Genomic DNA, 12,049 nt, shown 5'->3' with positions numbered 1-12,049 from the left:
CCTGACGTGCACCTCTTGAGAAATGTAACTACACATCGCGGCATTTAGTGTTGCATTTCATCCTACTCATTTCCTGGTTCTCCTTCGCCATAAACAACATGAAATCAAGGAAAGGGTTAACTTTTCCTGTTACAGATTTCCCACCGTGGTCAGAAAGCACAGGAGAGACACTTTGATTCTCCATCTATGCCTCTAGAGTCGCTACTCGCGCCAAAGATAATCCCCATCACTCTCTCACTCGCTCTACCATACGCTCCCCCCACGCACACACCCATGCCGGCCATGCTATTCTCTTAAAAAGATTCTCTAGAACGACACAGACACCAACGCACAAGTATAAACCTCAGACGTAGGCTACGGCGAAAGCTCTGCGCAAAGCCCCCGCAGAAGCATAAATCCGCCTTCACCCACAAATGACCTCTGACTGCACAGATCCCCCTTCCATCCTGCTTGGAAGACCTTTTCAACTTTGACGTTGCTGCCACTGACCTTTCAAGGCGCAACCAAAGCCTGACGCAATGTTGACGTATGCCTCTCTGTGAAGGTGGCTTACTGTGGTTGTGTTAAGGCGTGTACTCTCTCTGTTGGTTATGACTATAACAGCAAAACACATTTCTAGATAGTACAATCGTGGGTGTAGGTTTTGTTTCAACATTGGTGGGCACATGTATTAAGCTGGGGGTCTGGTGTCCTCCCCCAGGATTTTAAATGTCAAACACTTACCTGCATTCTGGTGAATTTTTCTGAACCAAAATATGGTGAAAAACATAATGGGATATAAAGCAGTAAAGCCGCCTACACATGATAAGCAAAGCGCAAAGCAGGTATTCATCATCGAGGGTGCGCAAGGAAGCTATTTACCGTTGCTAGGTAACGATAGCTGTTATCTCATTGGTTGCGCTTTCAAAAAGGTCAGCGGCAACTAGGTCAAAGTTGAAATAATTTGAACTTTGAGCCAATCACAAAGCGGCAAATCCGAGCGGTGCGCGATGCCAGGGGCAGCGCCGTGCTCTCCCCCGTAGGAGCGGCCAGGGCAAAGCGGTTTTGCCGCATATCATTTGTCGGCGCCTTAAGGCTCTCAGGCATTGCTTACAAATATTTATTCTCCTGTAGATCAACATTTTGTCATTCAATGTTCTCTTAACACACATGTAGCTATGATTTACTCTTCTGTCCTCTTTGGCGTCTTTTGTTTGGGGACGTAACCTCTTTAAATGTTTAAATGTTTCACTCGTTCACGTCAATGAGGAATTCATTTATAAACCCCTGGACTTTAATAGCTCATGTGTTTCTGCTCATGTTCCAAACGTTTTGCCCATTCCCCATATAACTTATCCTATCTGTGTTCTCTGAGATTTGGAGAATAAATAGTTGTTATATTTTGAAAAACAATGTTATTTGTTGTTAATGTTACAAGAATAATGTCGTAAATGAATGAGAATAAAGTTACAATTTCAAGAAGAAATCAACCTGCCCTATAGTCTGATGTGCATTACATTATTGCTTGGCTGATATTCAGACCATCTGACAGACACAGAGCCACGTTTAGGACTCTGTTCTCTGGATGAGACAACATTTAGAGAAGAGCTTGTGTGCTCTTCATTGGAGGTGGAAACCGAAACTAACTGAAAACAGTTCTGATCAGGCATAAATCTCACCATTGTGTGGCTTACTGTCCACACAAATGGAAACTTCACCACCTCTGATAAAGCGCAGTTCGCAGCCTCTTCCCCAGGCTTTTCAGTGGGAAGCATCCTGGAGTAGGGAGGCAGTCCCAAACACAAAGGTGTCCATAAGGGTGGGGGACGAAGAGACAGCGACATAGAGCTGCTGGGCAGAGGAAAGACCCTACAAAGCAATCCAAACCTTTTACAATTCTAAATAACTGGGGCACACTAGGCAGCTCTTGCCTCCTCCATGTCTGGCAGTAAGTACAATATTTGCACGTGATGTGAACCTTCAGATTGCCCCCTCCCTTTCAGCCAATCAAATGCTAGCATGCTAGGTCATCTTGGAGAAGTAGCCTCTGGGAGGGCACATCATGAATGATCTAATATGACTTCACTCCAAAGATGATACGAATGAGCTTGCTCAAATATTGGTAGGGACAATTCTGTCCTCCTAAAATATGGAAAGGGACAAGTCCCCACCGTCCATTTGCAAACCTACACCCTTGAGTACAATACATGTACAGGGATGAATAACATGTTTAATGCAAATGGGGACAGTGCAAGCCAACTAGATAGTAGTGTACACATACAGGAGACACTGCACTGTGTATGCACTAATATAAATGATCTACTGATGCTGAGCCTTGTAGATCGTTGTTTGCGGGTTAACCTTAGTAACCCTGTTTTGTTTTGTTTTCCAGGTAACCCAGTGTCTGCAGTGGTGACATGTAACCTGTTTGTGATTCCTGCTCTGAGGAAGATGCAAGGCATTCTGGACCCTAGACCTACAATTATTAAAGCTAGGGTAACACACACACACACACACACACACACACACACACACACACACACACACAATGAGCTGTCATAAAACAGATTATTAACACAGATTCCACAGATGGCAGGTGTAAACAGAAAATAGGCTATAAACAGTGCAAACTGAAATTCAAAACATAGCTTACTCACCACGATAAAACCGCATAATGAAAGTGCAAAAATAGAAAATATTCTACATGTCGCTCAGCTGTGGCTTGGTAGCGTTGCATTTACCCTGACTCATTTCCTGGTTCTTCTCTATAAACAACATGAAATCAAGGAAAGAAAGAAAAGTCTGCGGAGTCTGCAGTTGGTTCAGAATGCTGCAGCTCGTGTTCTGACTGGAGCCTCCAGATATGAACATATTACACCAGTGTTAGTTTCTCTCCATTGGCTCCCTGTTCATGCCAGAGCAGACTTTAAGGTGTTGCTGCTAACTTATAAAATATTAAATGGCAGCGCACCGTTGTATCTCAATGACCTAGTGAAACCCTATGTGCCTGCTCGAGCCCTGCGTTCTCAGGGGACGGGTCTTCTGAGTGTCCCAAGGGTTAAAAAGAAGACAATTGGGGAACGGGCCTTTTCCTTCCGCGCACCAACATTGTGGAACAGCTTACCTCTGAACATCAGGCAGGCTTGTTCTGTTGAGGTTTTTAAAGCAAAGCTAAAGACCCATCTGTTTACTGTTGTGTATGACACCTAATTTTTAATCTAATGTTTTTCTGAGAGTGTGTGTTATATTTTAGTCATTGGAACTGTTTTTAAACTGCATTTTCTATGTTCTGTACAGCACTTTGACTTGAAAGCGCTTTATAAATAAATGTATTATTATTATTATTAAGGAGAGGGTTCATTTTTCCTGCTACAGATTTCCCACCGCGGTCAGAAAACACAGGGGAGACACTTAGTTTCTCCCACTATGACTCTAGAGTCGGTACTCACTCTGAAGCTAATCGTCAACCACACACACACACACACAGAGAGAACATCCCTAACCCAAGCTATCAACCCCTATCTTGCTGACGTATCTTTGAGCAAGACACTGAATTCCTAGGTACTAGATAGTACTAGATACTGTATCTTGGGCTGCTAATTTGTAACATTTTGTAATATGTAATAACTGTTAAAGCAGTATTTAGACCTTTTGGGAGATGCACTTATTTGCTTTCTTGTTGAGAGTTATAGCAGAAGATCAATATTTCTCTAATGTTTGTACTGTAAATATGGGTTAGCAGTGGGTTAGCTTAGCTTATAACTGAGACTGGAAACTGCTACAGCCATCCCAACAGCTAGCATGGCTCTGTCCAAAAGGTAACAGCATCCTCCTACCAGCACCTCTAAAGCTCATCGATTAACATGTTTGTATATCTAATTTGTTGAAACTGCTTCATATTTAGTGTACAGACACGAGAATGGTATTGATCTTCTCAGCTAACTCTCGTGAGAAAGAATGATTGTATGTCCTCGAAAAATCCTTTAAGTGTGAAGCAATATACCTATATTGAATATGTCGGTAACATTTTCGGTGTGTTTTTTCAGCTTTCCTGTGACGTGAAGCTGGATCCCAGGCCAGAGTACCACCGCTGTATTCTCACCTGGCATCACCAGGAGCCACTGCCCTGGGCACAAAGCACAGGTAAGCATAGGACACACACACACAAGTTTGTGGCACTATCATTGTGGGGCCCGTCATTGACATGATGAGTTCCCAAGCCCCTTACCCTAACCTTAACCATCACAACTAAATGCCTAACCTTAACACTTACCCTAACCTTAACCATAACCTAATTCTAACCCTAATCCTAAAACCAAGGCTTAACACTCAAACAGCCCTTTAAACTTTTGGGGTTCAGCATTTTGGCCCCACAAAGCTGTCGGGACCCCACAAGTATTCTGGACTCCTGTTTTTTGGACCCCACGAATATAGTTAAACAAATTAGTTGTTGCTATGATTAACAGGAGGGGAAATTGCATGTACTACATAAAACAAAAATGATGTGCAAAAATGATGTGTATTAAATGTTAAAGTCACCTAATTCCAAATTTATATTCAGTATATGTTTATTTGTATAATAGGGTGGAAAATTGCACAAACACACAAGCTCACACATACAAAGGGCTGCAACAAAACTGAAAATCAACACTTTTTTCATTTCTTTTACCGTTTTGGTCGCTTTTTAAAACATTGTTAGGGCCTTGTTTGACTCTTTATATAGATAAAGAAAACTTGATATAGAAAACTTTGAAAAAGGGTCAGACTTGACCCGAAGACAATTAGAGGGTTAAGAAGCTGGAATCATTAAAAATAAATGACTCAAACGGATTAATCGATTATCAACATAGTTGACCATTAATTTAATAGTTGACAACTAATCGATTTTTGCAGCTCTACATAAACTCTGTCTGTCTGTCTGTCTCTCTCTCTCTCTCCCTCCCTCTCTCTCCAGGCAACCAGGTATCCAGCAGGCTAATGTCAATGCGTAGCGCTAACGGCCTGCTGATGTTACCTCCCAAAACGGAGCAGTACGTGGAACTGCATAAGGGAGAGGTCGTGGACGTCATGGTCATCGGACGGCTATGATGCAGGTACGTTATATTCTCATCATTTCATTCGAGTCACCTGTAAGAGAGGAGGGGGAGGGGGTTGGGGGGACACACACACATCCAACCGTAACACCAAAATACTTTCTCCCCAGACTTCAGTGTCACTCGCTACCGATTACCGTGGCAGTGCCAGGACTTCCTGTCTGGACAGGAAACGAGCGGGGGCAGGAAGTGATGCATGTCTACCTGGTCGCCATTAGCTGTGATGTCATATGCAACAGCCAATCGGAGCCAGCGGAGGCTGAAACCTCATTGGTCTGCTCTGAGGAGATCACTGTATTTCAATGGAGAAAAAATGTGAAAAAAAATATAAAATATGAGATTTATTCTGTAATAATATTATTATTATTATTATTATCCTGATGATAATGATTATTAATATTCTATTTATTATTATTATTATTACCATGGTTCTGATTGAATATTATCATCTTAGTAGTACTCATGCCCTCTTCTCTCCTGTTCATTTGCTTTGTGCGTTTGATATTCTTCCCTGGTAGATATAGAGACCTTCCTCCAATCCTCCTGATCTCTTTTTTTCCTTTTCTCTCCCTCTTCTTTCTCTCTTCTTCTTTTCTGCTCTGGCATCCTCTACCCAGATATAGAAACTCCTTGATAACCTTTCCCTGCAGTATCCCTACATCTCCCCCTTGAACACAGAAATATGAACTATATGCTTATAAAGACATCTTTTGATTAAAGCTGCTGATATAGTTTGTGCCAGTACAGTATATAACTTTTTATTTTTTGCCAAAAAAAGAGGAAAACATACAAGGATACTTGTTAAATTTTGTTTTCCAGCTATAATATTTTTTATCCATACTGATACACTAAAATTCATGACTCAGTAAAAGCCATGCAAATCTTTTAGGTGGTTCAGTGGTTAGGCAGGACTCATTTCACCACACTGGAATGATTTCTGTGGTCTGACATCAGATATAAACACATATGTCATCATAAAATACATAATGTCTTCTATGATCTGATTCTTATATCACAGATGGGCCACGGAGACCATATCAGTATGACCTTAACCCTGCACTCAGTTTATAGTTTACATCGTGAAACTACAGTGCGAAATTTGAAACTGATAAATGTATTTGCATTTTTACAACTATTAGAGGATATCATGGTGACATTGTTTTTCTTATTATCAAGAAATCCCATAAAATGGCCGATACCAACTAACACTAATTGTCATTTTTATGCTTAGATTTTGTAACAAATTAAACAAACTATATTTAGACAAATATGTCTACATTTAGACATTAAAGTATATTTAAAGCCAGGCAAACTTCGTCTTTATGCAGGCTTTAGCTTCATATTTAGTATACAAACATGAGTGGTAGAGAGAGCTTCATATTGATAAATCGTTTTGTCTAACTTTGGTAAGCGGATTTGCCAAAACGTCAAACAATTCCTTTAAAGCAAGGTCAGATTATCTCCAATTTATCAAAGAAAAATCTCCGTGATTTCCTAATGCAGCTGGGAACTGTAGTTTTTTAGCAAACATTGCATTGTGTTTGTTGGGGACTATTTTAAGCCACGGATTATTATACATATGCTGCTCCTCTGTATTTGGAGCAGACGGTGTATGTGGGATTGAGACAAAAAAATATATATATATACAATGCAACGGTGTGGATCATTTGTTTTAATAGTTTTTGGACAAAATTGTAGCTCTATGGCACAGAGGAATAAGTTCTACTTTATTAGGCTTTGATACACACACTATACGTAGGAGGAATTTATTGTTGGTTTCGGTCTTTTCATGTGGTTTGTTGACAGAAAAATGTAGAATATGATCAGATCCTTTAAAGGACCAGTGTGTAGGATTTAGGGGGCTCTGTTGGCTGAAATGGAATATAATATTCATAAGTTTATAATTACCCGACACTACCAATTGTTGTGTTTTCCATTCATATCTACATAGTTCCTCTTCAACAGACACCGCCAAGTTGCACCGCCATGTTTCTACAGTAGCTCGGACTGGACAAACCAAACACTGGCTCTCAAAGGGCTTTTTGTGTTTTTTACGTTACCCGACAGCCACCGTAGCTTCTACTACACACTTGGAAAGGGAGGGGTGAGCGGGTATTCAGTGGTTGCTATCTGCAGCCTCGCTGCTAGATGCCACTAAATCATACACACTGCTCCTTTAAGTAGCCAAAGATGAATTACTATACCTAGTTGACAACTTGTCTCAAAGGCTGGCGGCCAATCAGCCGCCTCCCATCTTTGTTTTTCTTTTTTTTTTAAAACCACACGAACATGGACGAGAGCTGCTTTGAATGAGTTGTGACATACTGTTTTCCCAACTCAGAGAAAACTCCAACCCGACATCACTTGAAAGCAGGGTGTCGCGTTCAGGTGCTCGTAAACTACACAGCTGGTGTATTTCTACCATGACAGTGTTAAGGTGCTTGTTAAAAGTCAAAAGAATCAACGCAGTTCCAGGCTGTAAAATAAACTACGTCATTTGACTGCTTTTTCTCTCAATGTACTGTACATAGTCTGAGCATCACTGAGAAATAAAGGAAACCTTTGATATTTAGCCCACAGTAAAACCTTGGTTCACTATTAGCATCAACAAAGTAGTAGGTCGGTTGGCTGCTGAATTCTGCTGATTGAACACTCAACTTAAATTGTTTACCAATTAACAAGGACCGTTTAAATGCATAATATGCAATCTGTGAGTCCCAAGCATTCACCAATGCACCATACCTTAACTCCTCTAGTTCCTCTGATTCTCCCTATCAGTGTGATCAGTACCAAACAAACCCACATGGTCGAAGGTCTAATGCTGCATTAGGGTCATATTGTGATAATGGTACAAAATTCTGGTACTTATTTGAATTTCACGGTACTTAAAGACACCGAGGGGACACAATTGATGTTTTTAATAGACGTTGGTTGCTGCTGCTGATCTTTACGCTTCAGTTACCCCCCAGAGATAGGAAGTGTTAACTTCCAGATCAGAAGCTCACGTCTACTATCTTTCGTCCATGACTGTAATGCAGCACCAGTCCCAACTTCTGAGCTTTGATCCCTCTCCTGATAGGCTGATGCAGTCTTCCTTCACCCTACTCCTTTTCATCTTCCTTTTTCCCCCCTCCCCTCCTTCTCCACACTTGCATGCCCATAAAAGGGGGCGTGTCTTTCTCGTTGGGCAGGTTTCTTCCCAGGCGTCAAACAAGGGTGCAGCACCTGGGCGGGACTTCTGAGCTGACTAAATGTTAACATTTCTGGCAGTTCTTGATGCGATTATTGGTGTGTAAGAAGAGGTTTCCAAAAGTCCTGGCCCTGGTACCAACACGGTCTTCTCATTTGTTCCTCTAGACACCAGAAACTTCCCAGTTACCTCAAATGCACCATATCTGTATCAGTGGCGCGTAATTACGAATCCCACTGCTTTTCTTGCCAAGACGCGCCCTGCAAGCGCTAGCACTGGACAGGCGTCTGTGACCGAGTGTTCGGGTCCTATCCCCTGATGAATGGGCTATCCTAACACTTAACCATTTGAGGTCAGTACCTAACCTCAACCATCTGCCCACCACTCGGCTGCTACGCGGTGTGTGTCTTGCCAAGGAAAATAGCGGGATTAAAGGACGAATCCGGCGCAAAATGATCCTAGGGGTTAATAACACGTGTACCGTTTCAGTATACAGACGGGCACCATCATGGGAAAACAGTCACGACCAGTCAAACGACGAATGCCGTGCAACCAGTAACGTCGTTTGACTGGTCATGACTGTTTTCCCAAGATGGCGCCCGCCTGTATACGTGAACGGTACAGTCTTTCTAAACTATCTTTTTAATAAACTGTCTTTACACTTACAAAGTTCTCAATGCTTCGGTTTACATGTAGGGACCCTCATTATGCTACCGTGGAATTGTGGTGCTATTTTGAGCCTTGTTAGTGGTGTAGAAATAGTGATTCATTTTTACTTTACCCTCTGCCCCTACAACTAGCGTTATAAGCTAATTAGCGGTTTGCGCTAAAACTGGTCACATTCGATTAGCATGAAAACATCCCAGAGAACGGTCGACTCGTTACACATGTGTTATTAACCCCTAGGGTCATTTTGCGCCGGATTTGTCCTATAATAATAACGCGTCAGAGGCTCATGCTGGGTTCATGTCACGTAAGACAAAGTGGAAGAACGGGGTGACAGTTTAAAGGAGTTCGTTCATTGAGTAGAAGGACCACGTCCAAATGGAATTTAAAAAAAAGTATTCAATTATAACACTTTCCACATGTTATGTTTTCGGCAGCTCCTGTTCACGATAAACCCATTATGACATGAACGCAGCATCAGAGCACGTCCAGGCACCTACCCAAGGAGGACCAATCACACCCAGATAGATTTATTTGAGTAAGAAGAAGCAGGTTATTGTTAAACTGCCTTTGTACTGAGTGATTCGTAACACTGGACTGAACTCAGTGTCACACTGCACACACTAAACTATGACCAGCACTTGTAATGAAGCAATGACACAGCATTCTACTACTAATGTATAAATATAATGAAAAGGATGTTTTTTTTTCTGTAATGATATTATTGAAACTGAAGATGAATTAATAAAAATAATCCTGATTCTTCTGTAAATTCTATTTGGGCAAGTTGTTTTTGTTGTAATTATCTGTGATATATGACACAAAATTTTTTTTATATTGAAGTCATTTTACTATTCAATCTATTATATTGCCATTATATTGCTATATTGCTATACAATCTACTATTCAGTTCAATATTTCAATCATGAGGGAAAGCTGATACAAGGTGTGCCAAGCCAGGAACCTCACAATCAGTTATTTTCGATCTTTAGGCATTTTGTATTCAACACCACAGAGAACTAGTATACAACTTCCCTAAGCGAGAAAAGGTAACAGAAAGATTGTGAAAAATATTGAAATATATTATTCAATCATTCAAACACAATTAAAAAAAATAAATAAAAAAACTTGAGTAAAAAGAATATATTTGCAAATCACATTTTTTTTTCTGTTTCATAATTGTGCATCAATTTTATTTTACATATTTTCTGAAAGTTTATTTTTCACATTGATATGAAAATACTTAGATTTAATTTTTAACACTCAAAGTAAATGTTTCACAAAATAATTTTGAAATCAAAGAACATGCCAAATCACATTTTTGTACTTGCAGGGAATGCACATTTTGTTGTTGTTGTCTTACAAAGACAAGTGCCGCATGACTGTTATGAATAACTGTGAAAATGGAGGTTTCCCTATGGGATTTCAATCTCAATTTTAAAATGTTTTGTCTTCCTTATGACCCTACTTGTGCAGTATCTGTCGTATAGTCAGTGTATATGTCCCCTTTTCTGAACATTCAATATACAATGGCCTATTGAGAAAAGTTTGACTTCTACAGAAATAAAAACAAAACACAGGTTAAGTTTTTCCTTATCATTATGTATTTATATGTAGCTCAGTATTTCAGGTTGGCTCGACCTTGTGATCCGATCCCCAGTAGGAAGACAAGGAAGAAAAGACACCCATCTCCTCGGCAGTAATATATGTGTTGTTCCATCTATCCTTGCATGAGAACTCAACTGTAGGGTCACAAAATATTAATTTAAATATTTTACAAGATGTAATGTAATTTAAATGTAATACATCTAAATGTTATCTTCAACGAAAGTCAAAAATGTCATGCATATGAAATTAGCTATACATTTTTAATTTTGCTCATGTTTGTGGTTAACTTTGCCTTCTTTTTTTATACTAATGTATCAATAGTAATACTTCCACTGTAGTGCTCATTTGCTAGCTACATTCCACCGATGTAGCAACGTGGTTGATTGGTTTAGACAAGATTCCTTTCATCGCTGTAACCAATCAGCATCATTGTTTTATCTACTTGGTGGTATGTTGTCTCCTCCCCCTGTCTGGAGTGGGAAATGACAGTCTGGGAGGAGGAGGAGGAGAAGAGGAGAGGTTTGCGTTGCGTTGCCGTGTCCGATAAACGAGCAGCACGTCTGTCAGAGTGAAACTGTAAATTAGAAAAATAGAACCCGAACTACGATTGGTTGGGTTAAAACTAACTCTTGATTGCGAGTTCCCGCTTGGATTAAGCAGCTAAAGGAGTACGCGGACGGCTCTGAAACAGGGTGAGTATTCCAGTATTTTCTGTCTAGACTGAAGCGGCTTTGTTATCAACAGGTGCTGCAGGAAGCAGAAAGCTAGCTAGTTAGCTGCTAACATTAGCCTGATAACGTTAAGTAAAATTAACCCAAACTTGCTAAATAAAGTAAGTTTTTTGTTATAATAGCTAATCGCTAAACTGTTGCTAAGTGTTTGTACAAACTGAAGACACTTTATTTCTACTGAAAAGGAAGCTAATTAGCCCTTAGCTCAGCTAACGTTACTTCTGGGTTACTTTGATAGTGGAACTGGCTACCCAAAACAGTAATTCCCCTTAGCTAGCTGTCACACCGTCCTGTCAAATACAGAGAGAAACTCTAACTTACAATGTAAAATTACACGTCGACGTAATGTAACTATCTACAATTACAACAGAGGACTGTGTTTAAAACTGTATTTTGTATTTTGCGTTTTGTAACGCTACACATTTCAACACGTAGCGTTGGCTAATGTTAAGTTACGGTAACGTTAAGTTTAACGTTAGTCCTTTTGTAACTTTATTAGGCTCATATATGAGCCTAATAAAGTTACAATGCTACCGTTAGGATTCTAGTTTTGTTAATGACAACTAACGTAGTTTCTCCCTGCTGTATAAAGTTGTTGTCAACCCTACCAGACACTGAACTCCGCTCACATTACAAATTAAAGGTGTTTGTGGTTATCGGAACATTAGTTTTCCCACAAACTTGGCATGTGAAATGTGTGATTGGTCGGTTTGCATATTTGATCTTGCATTGAATTCCAGGTGGTGGCATACAATTCTTTATCGTCTTTGTCTTTCCGCATT

The 12,049-nt window shown here is 40.2% G+C and overlaps 2 protein-coding genes across 3 annotated transcripts in view; both read left to right on the top strand.

The window, feature by feature from the left end:
• gphna (gephyrin a) overlaps positions 1–7,582 on the top strand; it is a 31,419-nt gene extending 23,837 nt beyond the window's left edge. For both annotated transcript variants that reach the window (XM_028565417.1, XM_028565418.1), the window contains 4 exons: positions 2,372–2,475; positions 4,026–4,122; positions 4,934–5,072; positions 5,183–7,582. In XM_028565417.1, the coding sequence (XP_028421218.1) occupies positions 2,372–2,475; positions 4,026–4,122; positions 4,934–5,067 (335 nt within the window). In that variant the 3' untranslated portion in view covers positions 5,068–5,072; positions 5,183–7,582. The remainder of the gene's footprint in view (positions 1–2,371; positions 2,476–4,025; positions 4,123–4,933; positions 5,073–5,182) is intronic.
• Positions 7,583–10,991: 3,409 nt separating this feature from the next.
• pals1a (protein associated with LIN7 1, MAGUK p55 family member a) overlaps positions 10,992–12,049 on the top strand; it is a 29,914-nt gene continuing 28,856 nt past the window's right edge. The window contains exon 1 of the mRNA XM_028566438.1: positions 10,992–11,228. The gene's annotated coding sequence lies outside the window, so the exon portion shown is untranslated. The remainder of the gene's footprint in view (positions 11,229–12,049) is intronic.

This window comes from Perca flavescens, chromosome 20 (assembly GCF_004354835.1).
Source record: "Perca flavescens isolate YP-PL-M2 chromosome 20, PFLA_1.0, whole genome shotgun sequence".
NCBI lineage: Eukaryota > Metazoa > Chordata > Actinopteri > Perciformes > Percidae > Perca > Perca flavescens.
This window is presented reverse-complemented; position numbering and strand designations above follow the sequence as displayed.